This window comes from Chenopodium album, chromosome 9, assembly GCF_948465745.1.
Source record: "Chenopodium album chromosome 9, dcCheAlbu1.1, whole genome shotgun sequence".
In the NCBI taxonomy this organism is placed as follows: Eukaryota; Viridiplantae; Streptophyta; class Magnoliopsida; order Caryophyllales; family Amaranthaceae; genus Chenopodium; species Chenopodium album.
This window is the reverse complement of record NC_137842.1, coordinates 27,182,913-27,207,326: the sequence shown is the minus strand read 5'-3', so window position 1 is coordinate 27,207,326 and position 24,414 is coordinate 27,182,913. Positions and strand designations below refer to the sequence as shown.

Genomic DNA, 24,414 nt, shown 5'->3' with positions numbered 1-24,414 from the left:
TGTTGCACGCAGTAAAATTAATTGCGCGCGCCTGCCCAGCACGACTGATTGAGATGCGCACGACTTTTTCTGCGGCAGCATTAAAATTTAACATAGACGCTCCTAAATCCGTCATTATTGGGCTTTAAGCACGGTCTTAAGCCTATTTATGAATTGATTTAGTTAATTGGACCTTGTTTTTCTTTGTTCTTTAGTTTGGGCTAGTCTTTTGTGTTTTGTGGCTTAACTAGTTATCCATAAGCATTCTCCACTTCAATCCAACACGAAGATTGTTTTATTTTTCTTCATTGCACTTCCTGTCGGGACAGGAGGCAAAAAGTAGATGTCTACACACACCGATGAGGACAGAGATGCCAAGAAAAGGAAGAAAAATCAAAAGCAAATTTAATAGAATAGAAAAAGAAGAAAAGAAAGAAAAAGAAGAAGAAATAAAAAAATAAGGAAAACTCTCATCAAGATATTTTTGGGTGGTGACAAGGAAATAAACGCGTCGTCAAATGCCACTAGTAGAAAAATTGAAAAAGGCACCCCCATTTTGCCACCGGTTCAGTCCAAATCGGTGGCAAAAATGGGTAAAAAAAGCCAAGAGCAAACCGGGGCAGCTAATTGGCACTGGTTCACTTCAAACCGGTGGCAAAAAGTAAAGGCCACCGATTTGAACCAGTTTTAATGTGAACCGATGCCAAATTTTTTTTTTTTAAAAAAAAAACCGCCTTTCCTCCTCCTTCCTTCCCTCTCTTTTCATCTTTCTCTTTCCTTTTTCATTTCGTTCAGCTCACCCTTCACTGTTGCATTCGACCCAGCAAAAACCCTCACCGCTCTTCTCTCCGTTTCCCACCACCACAGGCGCCACCTTCAACGGCGGTTCAAAAACCCTCATTGCCCTTCTCTTTCTCCCCTCAACCCCCTTAATTCAAGGCCTGAGGTGTCCACATTTATTTCGAGGCCTAAGGTTTCCTCCATCACCGAGCCGCGCCTGTCAATGTCTTGAAGTCGCGCCATCGCCCTGAGGTTCCTCCACCAGCGAGCCGTGCCACCGCCCTGAGGCTCCTCCACCACCGAGCCATGCCCTGCCTTGAGGCTCTTCCTCCATCTACTGCCCTCCTTCTCTTCTTCCATTTAAGGTTTTCCTTTTAATTGTTTTTTTGTTTTTTTCACATTATTTTCCAATTATATACTTAAATTAATATCTTTTGCATGTTGAACCATTGTTAGCAAATTAAAATTTAGGTTTGAATATAATTTTTCTCAATTTTATGTTTGAATATAATTGGGAAATTATGAAAATATTAGAGATTAGTAACCTTGTTACTCAATTAGTTGGATTTTATTATGTTTTAATGGTTAAGCTAATTTGTTTTGTTGGATAATTTTGAATAAATAAGAGAATATATATTAACCTTGGTGTATAGGATAGCTCCCGCTGAACTATTGCCCAGCCCTCAGGGTGCGCACTCACTGCCGAGAAAATAGCTAAGAAGGGCTCTCCAGCCTGATGGAGTCAGCCCGCAAGGCAGGGCTGACCAGGCTGGACCCTCCATAAAGGAGATAGTACGCCTATAAATAGAGGGTAAGGTACAGCGGAAAAGAGGTTAGACACTCAGGTTATTATATTTTCTATATCTTTGAGTACACTTTCTCTCTCTAAACACTCTCTAACTTAAGCTTCGGAGGGGGGTTCCTCGAGCCACTCTGGAGGGCAATTTACGTATGCTGCCGTGTGTAGGTTGTTGACGGGACCCAGCTCACCCTGCAGATTCCTTGGATCCACACCAGGAACAATTGGCGCTAGAAGGAGGGGAAGGATCATCTAACCTGAGGTTCGCCAGCTGAGTTAGGGACTAGTTGACAAACCACCATGGCTGGAGAGGAAGCTGTGTAAACACCCATATCCAAAGCCAATGAGACCAACCAAACACCACAAAAAACACCCTCAGTTACCCTCGATCCAAAAGGATCCACCGAAAATCCCAAATCGACCATCTCACAGCAATCCAACCCCATCGGATCAACATCAGCTGCAGCTAAATCGGCGTCGAAACTAGTCGATCGCACAGGATCCAGTTCCATTTTCAAATACGAAATGCCGTTAACAGGCATGAACAATGAGCCCGTTGTTTCAGCACCTGTAACCTAGAAACCGCAACCCGTAAACATGCCAGCCATCTTGCATAACCTCTCTAAGTGCAGTAAGGAACAGCTGGCAGCAATGGCGGCGGTCCTTACCAATATAGGTAAGGGAGCAAGCCCGACACCGACAGTGGCAACTGCGGATCCCGTAGTAAAGAATCCAGCGCCCACAATCCTCACCCCCGAGCAGAAGGAGCTCGTTCAACTGAGGAAAACCGCATGCCCAAAAGACTGCTACCCGCTGCCGCGGATTGATCAGCTGGTAGACTCAACCAGCGGGCACGCCTTGCTAAGCTTCATGGATGCCTTCTTAGGGTACCTTCAAATCAGCGTAAATGAATTAGACCAGCAGAAAACCGCATTCATCACCGAAGGGGGAGTGTACAATTACATAGCTATGCCTTTTGGGCTGAAGAACGCTGGGGCAACCTTTCAGAAGACTGACAGGCTCAAGTCGTATTCACCTAATAAAAATTAACCTAAATCCACTAACTATGTAGATAGGGAAGAAGGGTCGAACCACAGGGAAACAAGTTAATTTACTCCTAATTGATTAAATGCAATCTAAATTATCAAGTAATAGTTTGTTGTAAAAATGTAATTAAATATTAAAAGTAAGAGTAGGAAAGGAATAAAAAGGGTTTAAATCAATAAAGGGAAACCTAGGGCATAGGTTCACTAATAAACAATATTCCTGGGCAAATCATAATAAGCAATCATCAAGCATCAATTAATCAGATTATAAAGGGCTTTCGCTACGTATTGTAATCACAGAGTTAATTTACCGGTATTAAATCTCATCTGTCGAATCTCGACTTAATCATTTTTGGATATGTTCACGCGCCTCTGAACAAGGAGCTTCTTTTTTGGATATGTCCACGCGTCTCTGAACAATAGAGCTTCTTTATTTTTTAGTATTAACTTCTAAATGATGTGTCCACGCGTCTCTGAACAAAGAGCTTGATAATAGGATGCCCACGCGTCTCTGGAGCAAAAGAGCTTGATGATATGTCCACGCGTCTCTGAACAAAAGAGCTTGATAATAGGATGCCAACGTGTCTCTGAGCAAAAGAGCTTGAAAGAAATGTCCACGCATCTCTGAACAAAAGAGCTTGATAATTTATTGCGATAATATTCCGAAGAAAATTTTCCGAAGACCAACGCTTGTCGATCTCTAAAGCTCGCTTGAACCTTGCTTCCGCTATGCCAGTACGTCGAAGGTTTGCTGCTTGTGAACCATTATGTCCGTGATAAGCCAACACTCAGGCGCTTTAAGCTAAGTGAGACGATCTTTCGTCAGGTCGATCACTTAGACTGTAATCAAACCGACTATTTAATCATGTCGAATTGCTTATAGGGGCTAACTGGCGTACCAAGGAACCCGAAATTGTTGTATGAGGTCAAAATCACCTTTCTGAGAGGCTTCGAGCTCTGTCGCTACTGAAATATCTCTGGCGCCAAGAATTGACTCTGTCGCCAGACGATGAGATCTATTTCCATACGCTAGATGTTGTCGTCTAGCGCTGGAGTAGGGTCTTCCCTATTCAGCTGCACTTGTATTTATTTTTTACTATAGAACTTTGCTAATCTCTTCAATTATCTTAAGGTTGACCTAAGGTTTAACATCGCTTGACTCATTGACTTGACACGACTCAAGGCATAAACTTGACTCGTTGTGATTGACTGACTCGAGGTTGACTCGACTCAAAGTGAAATAACACATGTGACTCATGACCCGTGTGTGCATAGTGTTGATTGTGCGACTCAAAAATGCAAAAAAGAAAAAATTTTCCGTCATTTTTGTGGAGGGTACCGACTTTCTCCCGAAAAAGAATAATGTGAAAAAAGAAAGAAGCGAAGTTTTGAAGGTGCATGTTGAATGAGCTTAGTCAAATGTTTTTTGATACTATCTCTCAAGGTGCAAGGATTAATCCATCCTAGGCTTTCTCAATTGTTGACTCAATGATGAAAGTATTTGGGTAACTTAGGCACGGAGGCTAAGCACTTCATATTTCGTGATGCAATGATGATTATGAGTGATGAGTGATTTCGACATGAAAATACATGCTTCAGCATTATGTTAAGATTTCATGACATAGGGTTCCTAAGGAAAAGTATATTTTGTCATGTATCTTTGCGGTGTGTGATAGTGATTCTAAAGTTAGGCCGCAAAGGCTAAGTGTGTGGGAAAATATTGTTTTTAAAAGAGTCAAATGGTGGTGACTCTTAGGCTAGGTAAGCTAATGATATAGGGATCAAGCCCCCAAGTCTAGCTCTAAATGAATAGGGATGAGCATAGGAGATCCCTTGATATGATCATGGTGTGAGAATGTGAATATGAATGCATTTTTATTACGGCCGCACCTCAATGTGAGGTTGCCTACGTATCCGTTAGGAATCAGGCCGAACGTAGCTCTAGCCGAACCTCGCTCAAGTATGTGTATACCTCAAAAAGGTCTTTTTAAGGGTTGTAACGTGGTTAGGCTAAAGGTTATAGAAGAAAGGGATCAAGGCTCAAGACCCTCGATAAGCCCCTAAGGTGTGCAACTTTGCTTTTGGAATATTTATATTTTTATACTTAAGGACTTTAACTCTTTTTTAGCTATCTTTTCTCTTTTGCTTTAGCATCTATTTTATAAGTGTGGGAAATTCCGATCATGCGGTCTATCACTCACTTGGCATTCATGTTTCTCAGGCACGGTACCGAGCACTCGATAAGAGACGCAATCTGAGACGTGTTCATATCAAAGACATTTTCATGTCAAAGACATTGGAACACTTGCCCTTTTGTACACTTGTATTTATTTTTTTCTTTTGCTTATGTTTGCTATTTTAATTTTACCCTAGCCTTTTTGAAACTGCATAAGTTAAACACCATCCCATCCCAAGGTTAGGTAGATATGGATTGAAAAAATGAAGGATCTATCGTTAGACGAGGCTCAAAATGGTTTACCAAAAAAGGATGTATAATTGAAGGGTGAAAGGTAATATGATGTGGATACAAGAGGTGCCTCAAATCATTGGTATACCTTGTGCTTAGCTCGACATGGATTTTTTTTTTTTTTTTTTTTTTTTTTAGCAATGTAATGAAATGATCATATGTAAGGAAATAAATGCTCATTTTATTAAAGGAGGGAAAAGAAAGAATCTACAAAATTAATCTAATGCAAAAGAAAAGGTACCTATGCTAGACTTATTGGGGAAAGGGTAAATAAAGAAAAAGAAAAAATGATGTCATGAAATCTCGTCGTTGAAGCTCGCCTCTTGTCTTGTATTGTTTGCTATATCATCACTCGCTCTTCTTGTTAAGTGGAGGTGTGGGAAGCTTGTTATTATCAATCAAATGTTGGATAGCCTCCTTTAGCTTCTAACAACTCTCAGTGGCATGACCCCTACCTTAATGGTACTTGTAGCGCACATTTTGATTCCAACTAGGCACTCTCTTCTCAAGCGGGGGATCTTGAAGAGGTCCAATAGGAGTGATGAGTCCCTTGGCATGGAGACGATCGAAAGCATCATCGTAGCTAATTCCAATAGGGGTAAAATCCCTTTTCGGTTGCTTTCTAAATCCTCGATTATCCATGGCTAGGATCTCACTAAGGTCGAAATTACCAACACTGTTGCTAGAGTAGGTGTTTTCGGAATGAGAAGGATAGTCGTTCTTCTTCCTTTTACAGCCACTGTTACTATCGTTACTAATCTTGGCCTTCTTGTCGCGCGGAGGAACATGATGGAGATTTGAATCAATGAAGTCTTGAACACGATCCTTGAGGGCGAGACATTTTTCAATAGTGTGACCGCGACCTTTATGGTATCGACAATAGGAATTTGGATCCCAATTGGGAAAACGTTTTTCACATGGAGGGTCTTGACTGGGACCAATGGAGTGAACATGAACTTGATCATGATTACAGTCAAAAGCTTCATTATAAGTCATTCTTATTGGTGTGTATTCTTCAATGGTCCATTTTGCCCGTGGCTTAGGAGCATTGAGTTCTTCATTAAACTCTTGGCGAGAATTTTGTTCGATGACCATCACCCGATTTGCTAATCCTTCTACCATGTTCAAGAGCATGGCAACGACATCTTGCAATTTTTGAACGTCCTCTTTTATAGTTAACGAGTCTTTCCTGGTATTATCTAAGAAAAGACTTTCATCCTCCCCAATCATGGCCACTTCATCGAGAGAGGTTATATAAGTTGTCTCGATTATGGGGTCTCCTACAGGTGTGATAAGAAGTGATGGATCGAAGGATGTTTGGTCATCTTCGATGGCTAGAATCTCGAAAGTTTCATTGTTATCCATCAGATCTTGAATAGCTTCTTTTAGTTTCCAACACTCCTCAGTGTCGTGACCCTTTCCTTGGTGATATTGGCAGTGCTTATTGGGGTCCCACTTGGGTGGCCTAGCTTCTAGAACTGGATCTTTGATGGGCCCTATGGGCATGACTAGCCCTTTGTGGTATAGCTTATCGAAAGCTGTTTCATAACTCATACCAAGTGGAGTGAACACCCTTTTTGACCTTTGGATCCGTGATTTAGAGGCGTTCGTGGCATGTACCTCATTAATGGGAGATGAAGAAGAAGGATGGTCGTTCTTCTTTCCTCTCGCACTATTATCTTTCAGAAGGTCATCTTCGATGTCAATGCCTATATTATAGACAGCCTTGAAAGTATTCAAGTTATGTTGGTATCTTAAGTGCTTTGAATACTTCCCTTAAAGATTCTTGATAAACATCCTCACATATTCTTTTTCGGTAGGAGCCTTGACCATATTAGCGGAAGTTTCCCTCCATTTATTGAAGAAAGAAGTGAACCCTTCGTTTTCTTTTTGTTTTAACATCTCGAGTTGTCTATAGTATGTTTCGTCTTGGATGTTGCACTTATATCTGTCTATGAAAGTGTTTTCTATGGACTCCTAGGTGGAGATTTTTTCTTTCTCGAGAGAAAAGAACCATTGCTGAAAAACGGTCTCGAGAGATAGTGGGAACAGAGAGGGGAAAACCTTCTTATCGATACCCTTAATTCTCATTATAATTTCAAAAGCTCTTAGATGGAAGTAAGGGTTATCTGTCGCCTTGAATTTAGGGATGTCAGTGGCGTTGAACTTATGCGGAAGAAGTTCCTTGTCCAGCGAGACCCCTTGTGAACTAATGCCCTGAAATTTATAGTCACTAGATAGCTTGCTCAAGCTTTCTTTCATAAGGTTCATTTGTTATTGCTTCACAGGGTCATCAATTTTGAGGGTTAAAGCATTTAACACCTCAGTCACGTCGTTCAATTGATTCCTAAGTTCATTGACCTCTTCTTGACTTGCCATTATCTTTTTAGCTTTCCTCTTTTGACGGATTGGTTTATCAAAAAGTGAAACTTGAATAAAGAGGTTGTCCTTGATTAATCGCCCTTCTCTCCGTGACCAAGTACTGTGGAAAAGGAATTTGGGGATATTCATTGTTAATTATTTGACTCAAACTCTATTCAACATGCAATGGATGGAGAAAGTGAAGAAAGATGGAATAGAATGTGAAGAAAAATGCTGTTGATGGAGGGATATGAAGAATTAGGAATAGAATGTACCCCCCAACTCAAATGACGGAAAAAACCGACTTATGCATGAACCTAAGACATGGTCATGGTGATGTGTACTCAAAGTGTGTGCTAAGACTAGTGACTGTAGGTGATATGTTAAGACTTGTGTCATGACCATGTGGCTAGACTATGTGACTAGACTCAATTAATGACTTAACAAAGTGTTATTGACAGCGAAATTTAACCGAATTAATTAGTAAACTAGTTAATTAGACACTAGGTGATGACTCGACCAATAATCCGAACTGTCGTCAAAACGACAGGACTGGCGCCACACTGTGTAGTGTAGCGCCAGACGACAGAGCTGTCGCCAGGCGACACACCCCACAGAGTGGCGCTACAGCTCATATTTTGGCGCCAAAGCTGGAACTTCAATCTGAGACTGTTTTGGTGTTATTAATTAACAGGGGTATGCCTAAAGTCGTACTAGGTCAATTCTGATTAAAATATTAGACTTTATTGACTCAAATGAATTAATATTAGGCAAAGTTCTTTAAGTCATTAATTTATTTAATCTCAACACAAGTCAAACAAACGGTTAAGAAAACATATATATGCACAACAAATAATGCACAATTAGTCAAGTAGGCACAATATGATGCAATGAGTTTGCAACCAAACCATGGCTCTAGTTCTCTAAAGTTCGGGATATGGTTTAGTCAATAGAGGGTCCATGGTTAATTGTCCGGATGCACCGCGCGGAAGCCTAACCGTGAAGGGTTGGCGCGAGTGGATGAGACACCGCGAGTTTTAGAAAAACTCGCTTCCATGGTTTGGTGAATTCAACATTCTCGGATATAACCTTTGTTGCTCAGAGCGTTCAATCAGGTAGATGGAGCATGAATTCCCAGAGGGTTATGTCCATATGTAGAACACATATGGGTTTCAGAAAAGTGAGAAAAACTCAATCAGGAAGTAGGATCGAGCAAACAATGCGAAAAACTGGTGAAAATTAGAACGCATATTTCTGGCTCGGTATTAGAAGAATTTGGCGCCAGCAAACAGAGGTTGACGCCAGGTTTTAGCTGTAGCGCCTGGCAACAGAGCTGTCGTCTGGCGCTACAGTTAAATGTCTAGCACCAGCTTCTGTTCGCAGACACTAATTCCTACATGCCTCAGTAGCTTTCTGTGCTCGATAAAATTTTCCAGTTTCGCGCAGTGTTATTTCAACCCTAGTTGTGAAAGATATTTCTCAAATTTCCTACGTGTAAAATCCTATGTTTTTAACTCATTACGGATGGTCTTTCCAATGAGATCTTTTTTATGCATATGACAATAATGTTAATCAAAATTACGCACATGAAATAATTAGAACGTTTCGAGTCTCATCCACTCATTCTAAATCATTGCCGAAACAAATTCAGGAATTAAAATAGAAATCCTCCCCAGTGGAGTCGCCAAAACTGTAGGGAATATTTCAAGCGTTAATCCCCTAACTTGAACCCCACTGTGATGATACACTAAAGTACGGTGGCGTCCAAAGGGAAAGAAGATAGAGCAAAAGAGTCGCCAACAAGTTTTAGGAACTTGTAAACCGTTCACGAGGTGAAGGTTACACCCCTTAACGATCCAAGAGATCGTCAACTCCATAAGGTCATGAACCAAATAGGGTTCGGGGATGAAGGTACAAATTCAAACTAAAAGAAATTGAACCTGCCCTAATAATAGGCCTTTACTTTATTCAGATCATATTCATGTGCGCTTTGTGACTAACATGCAATCAATAGGATTAGCCCTAAACTTGTTTATCTATGTTGGTTGAATTTAAATGCACAAACAAACTATTATTGACGATCACTTGAAATTATAATCAAATTAACCCTAAACAAGATTATTAATTATCTTATTAAGCGTGATTACAAGTACCAAATACCCTTTAAACATGCATAAAAGGTGTGATCAAGCAATAACAATAAATATCAAGCAACATAATAATAATCAAAACAACAATTATAAAGATAATAATCATATTAAAGCATAACAATAGCAAGATCCTAGGCATGATACTAACAAGATTAATAACAAACCCTAGCATGTCACTAACAATAAAAATCAAAGCTTTAATCCTAACATGATACTAACAATCATAAATATTAGGAAGAAAATAGAAGGCATCATACTTTTAATCATACTTAATATTAAAGTTACCCTAGACATCAAATTAAGGAAAACATCCTAACATGATACTAAGAATTGAAATAACAATCTAAGCATTATTTCTACATCATCATAACATCAATAAAAATCATTAAAATACTTACTTTGATGCCTCGTACCTCTTTCTAATAACAAAATACACACGTTAGTAACTTCAAGGAAAATAATAATTAAAAAAAATTAAATCAAATAATGGAAAGAGAGATTTGAGACCAAACCCTCAGAAATTAAATTTTTCACGTCTAGGGCGAAAGCAACTTCGAATATGGCTTGGTGTATGTAGATCTAATGAATGCGGAATTTTGTATGTAAAAGGATAGTTTAGAAAAGAGAGAGAGAGAGAGAGAAAGAAAGAATCGGTAGATTGATTATTGAAAACTGGTTATTGAAAACGGAGTTTTTAGCACGTTATTTATAGAGGAAATCAGCCAAAAAGATAAAATATCAAAAACAGAGTTCTGGCGCAGATAAAACGATGTTGGCGCCAACTCTAGCTATTGGAGCCAGACGCCAACATTAGCGCCAGGCGCCAAGCGTAGCGCCAGGCGCTACAGCTGGCGTTTGGCGCTGTTCTGGAAATTCACGCGTTTTCTTAAAATCAGATAAAATTGCCGTATCAGAAAAAATGTTCTTTGATTTTAATTAAAACTCTGAAAAGTCAACAAAAGTCGATTTATCAATGCTAATTAAATTAGGAATGAAAAGAACCTTCTAGAAGAATCTAGAAGACTAAAACCATTCCTAATTGCATTAGGAATGATAAATCTATATTAGGCCCTCCCCTAGATCATTGGGCCGCATATAAGGCTCAAACCGGGCCCAGTTCACTAAATTGGCCATAACTTCCTTAATATTCATCGGAATTGGGCTTATAATATATCGTCGGAAAGCTCTTGTCAAGCCCCATCCAACTACACTACTATTGGACCCATATAATGGACCAACCAAACTGGATTGGCTGTTTTCTTAAAATAAGTTTTCAAAAACAGAGAGAAGAGAAAAGAAATTAAAACTCTCCGCAACACTAAACTTTCCACACTTTCACTTCATTCGATTATGATTCGACGCGAAAGGTACTAATCATTGGGTTTGGTTTTGGGGAGACACAAATGGGTGTCTACAATCTGGAAGAAAGATTTGCCACCCTGAACAAGTACAAAATAAAACTCAACCCGAAGAAATGTGTCTTCGGAGTAAGCTCGGGAAAATTCTTAGGTATCCTAATCAGCGAGAGAGGACTACACGCAAATTCGGAAAAGGTAGAAGCAATCCTAAGCTTGCCTGAGCCTAAGTGCATTAAAGACATCATGCGGTTGACAGGCAGAATGGTCGCGCTGACTAGGTTCATTAGCAAGTCAGCAGACAAGGCCTTACCGTTCTACCAGCTACTGAAGGGGAACAGAGAATATTAGTGGAAAGCTGCAGAAAAAGAAGCTTTTGAGGGTATTAAGGAGCATCTAACTAAGCTCCCAACAATGATCAGCCCGGAGTTAAGGGAAAAGTTGCAGCTGTATATTTCTACATCAATTCAAACAATCGCAGCTGTGCTACTGGTAGAAAGACAAAAACAACAAAGGCTAATATACTTCATGAGCCATGTACTGACCGAGGCAGAGCAAAGGTACCCATTGGTAGAGAAACTGGCCTCCATAGTGGTAACAACATCAAGGAAGATAAAACCATATTTTGATGCGCACGTAGTACAAATCCTCACAAATCACCCGCTGGAAAAGGCATTATAGAAAATGGATGCATCAGGAAGACTCTTAAAATGGGTCATCGAGCTTTATGAGTATGAGTTTGAGGTCAAACCTAGGGCATCAATCAAGGCACAAGCTTTAGCGGATTTCATCGTGGAAGCCTCTGATGAGGAGAAAGAAGACGACATTAGGATCTGGAAAGTAGAAGTAGATGGATCCTCAGCCCAAACAGGGAGTGGAGCAGGAGTCATAATGACATCTCCAGAGGGAAATGTATTTGAGTACGCCATAAAGTTCAAGTTCAAAGCATCAAACAACGAGGCAGAGTACGAGGCAGGGAGTGGGATCTGCGTATGAGTATCGCAGGCAGAGCCCGAAAAGTCCATCTGCAAACTGACTCTCAGCTTGTCGCCAGCCAACTACAGGGGGCGTATGAGATTAGGGAAGCCACCATGCTGAAATATGTAACTAAAGTAAAGGAAGTGGGAGCTCAGCTAGTTCATTTCCAGATAGACTTGGTTCCCAGAGAAGGAAACTCCCAGGCTGACGCTTTGTCAAAGTTAGCCAGTTCTACCATGCAGAGCCTCACGAGGACGGTAATGGTAGAAGTCCTTGATGAAAGCAGTATCGCTGAAAAAGAGCAAGTAAACTGCATCAGGCAGCAGCGAACTTGGTACACAGACATCCTAGCATACAAAGTTCACGGCTCGTTACCAGATGACGAGGTGCAAGCCAAGAAGGTTAAGAAGGACGCCAACTAGTACGTGGTAATGAATGGGGATCTTAACAAGAAGGGCTCCTCGAAACCACTGCTGAGGTGTATCCTAGAGTGGGCGCAAGAGAAGATCATGGAAGAAGCACACTCGGGGATATGTGCCAACCACATTGTTGGAAAGGCATTGGGAGTAGAAGTCCTCAAAAGAGGTGCGTACCGGCCAACTCTAATGCAAGACGCACTGGCATCTGTGAAAAAGTGCGACAAGTGTCAAAAATATTCCCCAGTTATATTACAACCAGCAAATGATCTAACCCCGATCCTCAGCCTGATCCCGTTTGCTCAGTGGGGAATGGACATATTGGGACCTTTTACCACTAGGTCAACAGGCAGGAAGTATCTCATTGTGGTAGTAGATTATTTTACCAAGTGGATAGAGGCTGAACCCACTAAGTACATAAAGGAATTCCAAGTAAGGACATTCATATGGAAGAACATCATCACAAGGTTCAATGTGCCACAGTGCATAGTCTTTGATCATGGATGTCAGTTCGATTGTGACACCATCAAGGATTACCTAGAATAAATGGGCACCAAGTATGCAAGTGCCTCATTCTGCCACCCACAAAGTAATGGTCAGGCAGAAGCAGCAAACAAGTTGATCCTAACATCCCTGTAGATGAAGCTGGAGGAATACAAGGGCCTATGGGCAGACCTAATCCCAGAGATCTTATGGGCAAACAGAACCACTGAGAAAGAGTCCACTGGTAAAAGCCTTTTCACCCTAGCCTATGGGGCTGATGCAGTTGTCCTAGTAGAATTGCGAATTCCCAACCTGAGGATACAGCACTATGAACAACAAGGAAATGAAAAACGCATGCTGGAAGATCTAGACTTCCTGCCAGAAGTAAGGCTAAAAGCAGCTCTCAAGCTGGTAGCCTAGAAGAGTAGGATTTCAAAAGCTTTCAACAAGAGGGTCAAGCACAGAGAGCTCCTGCCCGAAGATTTAGTCCTCAGAAGCACAGCAGCAGTGGGAAGAGGAAATCAGCATGGAAAGCTGTCAGCAAACTGGGAAGGCCCTTTCATCATTCACGAGCAGGTTGGACCAGGTGCATTCCTCCTTGCAGATCAAGAAGGTCAGGTCTTAAGAAATAGTTTTAATGCTGATGTGTTAAAGAAATATTTTATTTAAAAAGCATGAAGTTAAGAAGAAACAGAGATAGTTATTTCAATTTTGTACAAACTCTATTTAGTTCATGTTATGTTAACTAAGGCATTCGAGCCATTTTTATTCAATGAAATACAAGCCTCCGCGTGAGGAGTATGTTACATAAACCTGTTTTATTATATCATGCCTTAGCATCATATACTAACATGCAGAAGTAAAAAAAAAAAAAAAAAAAAAAAAAAAAAAAAAAAAAAAAAAAAAAAGAAAAAAGGTGTTAGAGGCAAGAAGCGCCCTAGCACAAAGTGGCAAAATAGTGTTAGACGACAAATTAAAGCATCCCTCCCTAAAACCTCACCGGAACTACTCAAAGTAAAACAGGGCACCACCTCGGGGACGCCTGAGGGGGAGGCCTGGCCCGTTTAGCTTGAGGAGGAGAGTAAAGGGAAAACGAAGAAGATGAGCTACGTGGGAAACACTAAGGTTCTCTTAGTCCCACTTAGCTCACCTCTTTGAGGAGGAGAGGAAAGGAGGAGATAGATATACAATAAACCCTTACAAAGAGAAGTAAGCGGCACAAAACAACAAGTCGCAGCATAAATAAGCTGAACAACATAAAACAACTCGCAGCATAAACAAGCTGAACGACATAAAATAAGTCGCAGCAAAACAAGTTGAATGACATAAGATGAGCAGTCAGAAAGTTGATTGACACAAATAAGTCTCAGCAAAGCAAATGGAATAATGCCCTTACAGGAAACAATCGAATAAACTAACCAGCGTGCAAGCAAACCTCTATCAAATTTAAATAGAGTACGTAATGCACAAGCACCCAAAGCAAATAGAACAAGAAGAGTAAAACCCATTGCAGTTCCCGCCAAGCACAGTAGAGAACAAAGAGGCAAGAAAGCACTTAGCATCAAAATCAAGAAGACAGGGAGGCCCAACCTACGAGGCTTCACCAAATACAACAAAGGGGCTGCTACGCTAGGATCTCGATACTACTATACCTGGGCCCAGCAGCAGGTCCAGGCAGACGTGCAAGCTGCGAAATTAGCAGTAGGCAAAATAGCAGAGAAGATCACCAAATACATACAATATAAAGCTGAACCCCTGCCCACCAGGGCAGAGTTAACATTCAGCAGGTCAATTACAATATGCGCAAAGCTGAGCCCTCGTCCACCGGGACAAGAAAACACTCAGCAGAGAAAGTTAGAAAAATATAAGTCAAGATAAGCTGGACAGGCCCGGCAGCAAAAGATAAAGTATTCAGCAAAAGCACAAGAAAACATAATCTTTCGCAGCTATACACCCCAAAGATAGCAACAAAAACTACTTAGTTACTACAGATCTGGGTGAGGGAAACTCCAAAGAACCACTGGAGTAGGAAGGTGACATCTTCCATAACCTTTATTGATCACCAGCCAAAGACTCCACTTCAATTGCCGCAGCAACGTCACGGCAGAGAGGAACAAATTCACCTTTGTGCCACGAGTAAAATCGTGGCACAAGTTTAAAATTCTCGTGGCAATGTAGTGTAGCCACGGGAATTTTTAAATTTACTCCTGTGACACAAGAGGCCGTGGCTAGAAAATTTGCCACGGGAAAATGGATGTCGTGGCAAATTTCGAATTTTATGCCACGGGTGTGTAACGTGGCAAACAAATTCACTTGCCACGAATATTAATGTGGCTAACAAGTTCTTTGCCACAAATTCTACCGTGGCTAATAAACTTAGTTTCCACAAACATTACCGTGACTAGTAATCTTCTTTGCCACAAATATTACCGTGGCTAATAAACTTTGTCGCCGCAATATACTGTAGCTAATTATTTATTTGCCACAAATAATACCGTGGCAAATAAATCCATTGCCACATTACTTTCGTGACAAATAATATCATTTTACACTAATGACTATCGTGGCTAATAATTTCAATGGGCATAAGCTTTAATTTGTTGCAGCATTTATGGTATACGCATAACTGAATATTAAAGATGGAGTTTTTCTCAAATATGTCCTATTTGTCATTCTTGAAATCGATATATAACATTAAAAAGGTGATATTATGTCTTGGAATCCCATTCATTCAAACATACTTGAATACGATATCCATACATACAAACATACTAGAAATCAATTGTCTCATTGTCTCATCACTAGCTCACTCTTACTAAAATAAATAAAAAATAAAACACTCAAATCGTTTTGCTGAAGAACAATATATACTCTATATATATGTACAATGTGACAATATGTCTGTGCTCCGCTCCTTGTTACCTACAATAAATAAATAGATAAATGATCAAGTTAATATTTTTTTCAAAAAGAGCACCAAAAAAAGGATATGTTTTCAAAATGAAAAAGTCAAATTGACATAAAATATAGAACAATTAACTTTAAGATCATAAATTATAACAACTCGCACATGGCAAAATTCTTTAATGTCTAACTACTGCTGCTATAACAGGTGAATAATGTATAACTACTTTAGGCTCATAAACTTATATCTAAGATGAATCATGCACCAATGAATAATGTATAATAGGTGAAGATAGCATTACTTACTTCATTCCTTTGAACCTTGACTTCCTAAATCATCATAATTTGATGAACTTCCTGCTCCAAGAAAATCCAGAAGTTGACTAAACTTCTTCTCCCAAACTGCATTATTATCAGCAATTTTTCTGTCCACGTCATTCTTAACAGCTTCCGCCTCTTTTTTTGGCTTGTTCAGCTTCTATTTTAGCCTGTTCTGCTTCTGTTCTAGCAGTTTTAGCTTCTTTTCTTGCATCTTCAATTGCTTGATCTGCTTTCTTTATAACTTCATTCACCTCTTGAGTAAGATCAATTCGAGAGGGCTTTACTTTAAAATGTTGCTTTATACTTCTACCAGGTCCATGAGCTTTCAAATACCCATGTGTATCTTTGCCAAGCACATCCTGAATAATTTGCTCATCTGTTTTCTCATTAAGACCTTGCTCTCTTTGTTCCTTTAATTTGTTTATCTCATCCTATGAATAAACAATATTAAGTTAGAAGATAAGATGGTAAATGTTAAATAGAAAATAACAAACATAAAACTTATAAACTTACTATTGCATGAGTGTTATTTGCCAAATTGATTGCATTCACAGCCTTCTCAGATTTTGTTGTACGAGTTGCAACCAATACATCAACTCGAGAACACTTCCCGCCATTCTTCTTCTTCTACAAACATTACAGAGTTTTTAGAATCAAATTACACTCCCAATTATTGTACGTTTGCATATTTTGAATAAGTACGAGAATTACTTCGTAAAATTTTTAGTGGTTTAGAAGCTAATGACATTTAGTTATGTCCAACAGAATTTAAATTTCCATGTGTCAAGAATTCAGCTAATAAAAAAAAAAAAAAAATTCAGTTGGTGTACAAGTTTTGTTGGATAATAAGACCTACAGACCCTGAAGCCTACAAGCTACTGCTCCTTGATTTTACTATTGAAGAAAAAGTATGATTGTTTAGGTATAATGTCAAAGTGATACCTGACCCCTCTAGGATGTCATGATCATACGTACAAAGGAAGTAAAGGCTCCTACTGTACTCTGATCGACAAAATTAGTCTGATCAAAGCGTTTTCCTACCCGTCAGCATAATATTGCGGAGCACAATGTCTAGCTTCGCAGCAGTAAGCTGCTGCCGAGTTTGATGCAAAATTTTAAAGCTTGTGTAGAGGATGTAAGAGTAGAAGAACTCCCACAATTCAATAAGTGGGTAAAGGACAATAAATTCAAAGTCAAATTCTTCAGTTTGATAAGATTTCAGATCAGCTAAGAACTGCAGCAGCTAGCTCAGGTTATTATAACATTGATGACTCTTGCAAATTAGCAAGGTTTGTCAGCAAAAGAAATCAGAATTTTCAGCAAGACAGTAAGATTTTTCAGAAGAAAAATCGATATTCTCACAAAATCTAAGCAGTAGTTTCAGTTTTTTTGATGGAAAATATGAATTTCAGCAAGGAAGAAAGCTTCTCAGAAGATAATTCAAGATTTTGGCAAAGCAGTAATATTTCTCAGCAAGAGAAACCAGATTTTTCACCAAGTCAGTTAGAGTTTAAGCAAGAAAATCAAAGTTTCCAGCGAAAATCAGAACTTTTTAGCAAGCAGGATAATCAAATGTTTCAAAAAACAACAAGATTTTCAAGAAGAAAAAGCTATATCCTTGCAAAATTTCAGCAGGAGTCAGCATTTCCAGCAGAAAAATGAGAATTTCAGCGAGGTTGTAGGCTTCTCAGAAGAAGAAATGAAATTTTTGCAAGGAAATAAAGTTCCTCAGCAAGAAGAATCTGATTTTTCAGCAAGTCGACCAGATTTTTTCAGTAGAAAAATTAAAAACTTCAGCAGGAAAATCGAAAATTTCAGCAAAAGTCAGAATTTTTTCAGCGAGTGGAATATTCCGATGCTGTAGCAAGAAAGTAAGATTATTATCAAAGCAGTTCAGATTTTTCAGTAGAAAAATCAAAATCTCAGTAGATTTTTCAGTCGTGAATCATCAGTCTCCTTTAAGTCTTAGAACCGCTGTAGCACCTCTAAGACTTAGGGGGCTAGATGCAAAGAAGCAACTCTACACTGCTCCATCATTTGGGGGTTCTATAATGTGGGATGACTCCCTCTGAGTCATATCACTAACAAATTCGGTTCTCACAACAAGCAATCCTGCCCCAAACACTGCTTCCGCTTAAAAAAAAAAGAATTCAGCTGGTGTGCAAGTAGGGAGGGGATGCAGGTATGTGCAGGCAGGTGGCATCTGGCAGGGAGGGGGAGGGGGGTGGTATGCAGGAAGGGAGGGGGCTAGTGTACAGGCAGGGCTTGTGTGCAGGTCATAGAAAATGCAGCAACAGCAGGGGAGCACTCTCCACCCACAACAGCCTGCAACACTAACCACTTACAGCTGCAAAAGATGCTTGTCTCATTAGTTTATTTAGTGTAGCCTTTTGAGCTTTTTGGAAAATGATAGAATGTAGTAAAGGTACTGATTAAGGCTTGATGTGACATCATAGAGTATTGTAGTCCTACATATGGCAAGAATCAAAAGTTAAAATTAGAAAGAGTAGTTATTACATACAATTTCTTGTCTAGTGCGACCGAAGCTTTTAGTGCCATTATAGTGAGGCATCTTCTGTTGTGCCCTACTTTCACTTGCTTTTTTGCTCTTCTCCTACAATAAAAAGGATTTAATCAATAATATACGTTAATTATATAAGAATAAACATATACTATCTGTGTATTTTACCATAACCGCCTCTTCACTCCAATAGTCAACCAAGAACTTCCATTCCACTTTAGTCAGATGACTAGGCTTATTTTTGAGACGTTCTTCTTTTGTTTTCAAGTTTTTATCATTAAAGTACTTTGATTTCAATTTTCTCCTAGCACCTCTGAATAAACGTTGTGCATGTTTCATAACACACTCCCGCCTATTTTCAGGGTCATCAAATGACCACTTCTCCTGCAAAAGACAAAGATAAATTAATTATTGCTCATACATCAAGTTGACAATGTTTCATTGTTAATAAGAGAAAGAAAAACTCCATAAACATGTTTATTATGATAACATATTACCGTGATGCAAGCCCACAAATGGTCTAATGTTTCAGATTTATAATCGTCCCAACATTTAACTTGTACCGAACATATAGCTTTATTTCGAACTTGTTGACCCAAGAAGAAAGAAAATAATGAAGCATTATCACCAATAGCCACACCATCATCGTCAAACTCCACATTCAGATTTTCCCCAGGAGGTAACAAGGTAAGCTTTTCTTCTTCCAATTATCATCCCTCTTTGGCAATTTCATTGTTTTACCAAATTTCATGCCTTCAAGGTCCTTTAGTTGTTCTAAAATCTCATTGGAAGATAATTTCCTAGGAGGACCTCTTTTTTCTACTTTCCCGTTAAAGGATTTATTATCTCTCCATTTATGATCGGTAGGTAGAAATTGACGATTGTCCATGTAACAACATTTCCCCTGATTTGGTAGCCGAGCAGAGCTAGTTTCTTTCATACAATGAGGACATGCTTTATAGCCTTTGGTAGACCACCCAGATAAGTTTGCATACGCAGGAAAATCATTTATGGTCCATAACAATGAAGCACGCATTTGAAAGTTCTCATTCCTTGAAGCATCATAAGTCTGAGCTCTAGTTTCCCACAATTCTTTTAACTCCTCGATTAATGGTTGCAAATACACATCAATGTTATTTCCGGGTCCACTTTTCCCTGGAATTAACAAAGATAGTATTGTGTAAGGTTGTTTCATACACATCCATGGAGGGAGATTGTACACAACAACCACTACTGGCCATATACTATAGTCACTTCTAAGCCCGCCAAATGGATTGAATCCATCACTTGCTAAACCCAACCTAACGTTACGAGTCTCTGCAGAAAAAGTAGGATATTCTTTATCTAAATGCTTCCAAGCTTCACTATCTGTTGGGTGTCTAAGTACTCCGTCATCTTCTCGTTTATCAGAGTGCCACCTCATCTCATTTGCTGTTTTGGACGACATGAATAGCCTTTGCAACCTCGAAGTTAGTGGGAAATAGCGCAACACTTTAGGAGAAGCTTTATCACGCTTAGTATCGCATATGGAACACTTTTCAAGGTTAGCATTCTCTTTCCAAAATAGCATACAATCATTTTCACATGCTTCTATTTTTTCATAATCGAAACCAAGATTAGTAATCACCTTACGTGCTTCATAATAATTTGATGGCAAATCAGCACCATTAGGCAAAGAATTTTTGAACATATGAAGCATACTAGTAAAAGCTTTATTAGTCATGCCATCCATACATTTGATTTGGAATAACTTCAAAATGAATGACAATTTAGAAAATTCATTACACCCGGGGTATAAAGTTTGTTGAGCATCTCTCATCAAATTTTCAAACATTTTTGCCTCTTTTGTATCCTTTTTATATCTAGGTTGATCAAACTCCTTAGGTTGTTGCTCAGCATCTAACATGTCATCTATGTCATCATTATTAGAAACTCCGGGACTAAACCTGTCATGGATCATTCTATATATATCATCATGAGCACTATCTCCCAAATCATTTCTACTTTTCTTTTGTGGGGGTTTGAATTCTCCATGATAGATCCAACGAACATAACCTTGCACGATTCCATTCACTATCAAGTCGGTGTAAATTTCGTCCCTTGTTTTATGTGGACCATTGTTGCATCGATTACAACGGTAAGGTACCTTCTTTTCCTCTTCTCCTAAATCACTATTTGTTTCTAAGTCACCAAAAGAAAATTGAAGAAAGGAATTAACTCCATTTATATAGAGATTGTCTGTCCTATTAGCACACCTCATCCACTCTAACCTCTTTTGAACATCCAGAGTATCCATGTGAAAATAAAAGCTATAAATGCAAAGAGAGCTAATTATTAAAAAAATTGAAAAGTAATAATAATAATTATCAATAGTCATACATAATTCACAATTCACAATGACTAGAATGGCACATTTCCAACAGAATTTGTCAGTTTATGTTGCAATAGATTTGTAGTTAGAGCTAGTATTATGTAGTAGTAGTTTAAGATTAAGCTTTTGCTCTAATTTCAGTGGGTTTGGTTTGATAAATAGTCTTACTTATTATCTAAGTGGACCTGAAATTATTTAAATCATCATTTACTTTTGTTTTGTTGGACTATTGGTTTTGTTATTATGTGACTCTGTTTATCTTTCGTTTTCTATGGCTTCCCCCACTACATATAATTGTCTCGAGATACATTGTGCATTGCCTCTCAGTAACGCATAAGATATATGGTCCCCCACTAAATATGAATGACTTTAATTAGGGAAGACAAAATAATTGCAAATGTACTATTTCTTACATTCTACTATTTTATATACTTCATGCATTACTCCATAGTTTGTTTCTTAAACTTTCATATTGCAGTAAAGTTATAGTTAGAGTTGGTATCTATTTTTTAAAGAGCTATAAGTTATCATTTTTCAATTCAATCATTTGATAGGAATAGAAAGAGAGTCTAGAAGTAAATGGTGATCTGTTAATTGTTTCTTCAGTCTTCAGTTGTTGGATTTTCGGGCAACGCTATATGAATTTTCCCTACTAGTGCTCCCTGCACACTGCCCCTGGCCTTAACTATATACCCTCCCCCTCCCTTGCACACACACTTGACAAAGAGCTTTCACAGAGTAAATTGAAGAGTTGAATTGCACATATTTGATAATCGATTAACATTGAATCATATTAACAGAAAAATTGTTATACTTGATTTTTTAGCCCAAAAAAACTGAATAGCAGCACATGCAAACAAATTATCAGAAGATTGAACAGATTATACAAAAAAAAAGGTATAATCAAAGAAATTACTTTTTACAAAAAAATCGAATTAATTAAATGAAAACAGGAAAGCGAGAGCAAAATCAGTTGAGCCACACCAAATTGAAGCTGAAATTGCAAAAATATAATCAAAATTCGAGAACAATTCTATTCAAGCATATGAAGTAGAGTCCAACGTATTTCAATTGCTACCACATAGGTATTGGAAAAAATAGATTAAATCACCATTGATTCACATAGTAAAACGCTACATATGAGATAAACGAACAGGTTATAGATCTAACCTTGAAATTTTTTCCAAGAATTGATCTTGCGAGCGTCAGTCGACTCTTCGAATTAGGGATAGTTCGAACGGTTTTAATTCTTCTGCAAAAGATTTTTGATTTCTTTTCTTTTTTTTTCGGGAAAGATTCTAATTTTTGAGGGGAATTTTGTGGTTTAGCTAATTTTTTTAATAAGTTGGCAGCTAATGAAAGGGAATTTAGCGCCTAATCAATTTTGGGATTTGTGTGATGTTTTTGTTTTGGCTAATTAGCTGCCTAATCAACACATCAGTAGGGGTTTTTTTTTTTTTTTTTTTTTTAAAAAAAAAAAAAAAAATCTAGCAATTCGTGGTTATACTCTTTTTTTTTTATTTAAGGAAGGAAACATGATCTTATAATATAACATATAGAATAACAAAATAAGCTCAAGTGATACTTTATACAGGTATAACATATATATATATATATAATTAAAGGTACTACTATATATAGAAATTTTATAGAATATATTATATAATATGTACTCATGATTAAAATTAATTAGTCGTGAATATAATAATTATTTCCTAATATATTGACATTAGTCAAAGCTTTTTTTTCCTTGAATGAATACTTGACTTTGGGTTAAGTTATGTATGCCCCAAAACTATATATTTTGATGTGGCACAAGTGTCAATTTGTTGTAGTGTCACCTAAGACAAGGAGATATAGTAAGGTTTTGTTTAGTGTCTTATCTGATATGATCTAAATTTTTAGATTTGGTCTAGTCTGATTTGATTTAATAATTATCAAAACAAAATACAAAATTAACGATATTTAGCAATAAGTAAGTGATTATAATTAAAAGTTCTGATATGGATTTATTAAGGAATAAGTAATAATTATATGAAATAAGTTAAAGAGAACAAGTTTATAAAACCCCAGTCGTTTGTAAGAAAAGTAGAGTAAGTAATTTCAATTATAACAATTGATTATTAATAAAAGATTAATAATGTTGATTTCTAACAAGTACACACACTATTATATTGTTTCCTATATACGTAGAATATATAATTATTATTGATTAATGGGTCAAAAACTAAAAATGGTTTAGGTGAATAACAAAATTACCACATCATCATGTAATAACTAGATTTGGCAAATTGGGTATTCGGGACGAGTTTGGATCGGGTCAATAATTAACTGCTTATGAACTTCCGTGTATTCAAGCAATTAAACATTAGTGTTGAAAACAATGTAACATAAATCATTGCTATAAAGTCAAGTAATGATAAACATTATCATTTTTTCTTACAACTAAGATTTGAATATTTAATGAGGTTATTACATCAGTTTATCATTTTACCTATTTAACTAAGGCCAAATAAAAAAAATAGTCACAGAGTAACTTACTAGTTAATACTCCAAATACTATCTTAATAATCTAATAAAAGTTGACTAACAACATTATTAGAGCTGAGTAATATTAGCTGGTTGTTAAAACACGTTTTAACAACTTGATTCCAAATATTTTTATCTATCCATACTCATATACTCGTAAGGGTTTTCAATTCGAAATGAACTATCTCGAATTAAAACTTGATACATTTAGAGTAAACCTAGTCATATTATGTACTTCCTCCGTTTTCTTTTACTTGCAATACTTCCCTAAGAAGGAAATGTCACAATACTTAAAACACACTATAAAGGAAAGTTACTTTAGGGAAAAATTATACTATATCCCTTATTTAAAGCACATGACCCGCTAAATTACACTCCTAACAATCACTCATCCTATTTTAAAGTTTATTATATCATGTAAACCCCACATTTCTTAATTACCGCGCTAAACGATGTGTTGCATCTAAAAGAAAACGGAGGAAGTAATAGTTTAGTCTTTGGTCTAGCTAGCTCACTTCATATGCAGTTTTTTCAATACTATTAAATTACATCATTTATATTTTACAAGACCACACAACTAAACTAATAATGTAATAAATTTTTATTACTTAAATAAAACTTTCCATCATATGTGTAATGCAAATTTGCAACTATGCTCATATATATACTACTCTTTTTTTTTTTTTTTTACAAGTATATATCTACTACTCAATTGTTATGTAATTGTTTTACACTAAAAAAAATAAATTTAAAAGTAGCAAGAAAGTCGTATGCTAAATTACAATTTTATAAATAAAGTTGTTAACCAATAATTTTTTTTTTTATCAATATTGCAATTCTACAAAATATACAAGTGAAATTTAGGAAGGAAAATTACCTCCATAAGCAATTAACCATACAACGTAGTTAAAATTTTAGGGAAATTCTCCCCTCTAAAAGCAGTCTTTGGCGGAA

General features: G+C 37.7%; 2 protein-coding genes across 5 annotated transcripts; both read right to left on the bottom strand.

Annotated features, from left to right (window-relative positions):
- Positions 1–15,552: 15,552 nt before the first annotated feature.
- LOC145558489 (uncharacterized) lies at positions 15,553–22,372 on the bottom strand. Of its 4 annotated transcripts, none has more exons than XM_081619751.1 (6): positions 22,102–22,372; positions 18,729–18,944; positions 18,561–18,653; positions 16,553–16,666; positions 16,025–16,470; positions 15,553–15,736 (listed from the first exon to the last, which is right to left on the bottom strand). In XM_081619751.1, the coding sequence occupies exons 2-5, from the start codon at positions 18,897–18,899 to the stop codon at positions 16,159–16,161; spliced, it is 690 nt and encodes a 229-aa protein (XP_081475877.1). In that variant the 5' UTR covers positions 18,900–18,944; positions 22,102–22,372; the 3' UTR covers positions 15,553–15,736; positions 16,025–16,158. The 4 variants fall into 4 exon arrangements, with proteins under 4 accessions (XP_081475877.1, XP_081475878.1, XP_081475876.1 ...); XM_081619752.1 differs by lacking the exon at positions 22,102–22,372 and adding an exon at positions 19,058–20,071 and having other exon boundaries at positions 16,553–16,663; XM_081619750.1 differs by lacking the exon at positions 22,102–22,372 and adding an exon at positions 19,058–19,440.
- LOC145557562 (uncharacterized) lies at positions 19,222–20,856 on the bottom strand. Its single transcript, XM_081618738.1, has one exon. The coding sequence runs from the start codon at positions 20,854–20,856 to the stop codon at positions 19,222–19,224; it is 1,635 nt and encodes a 544-aa protein (XP_081474864.1).
- Positions 22,373–24,414: the final 2,042 nt, after the last annotated feature.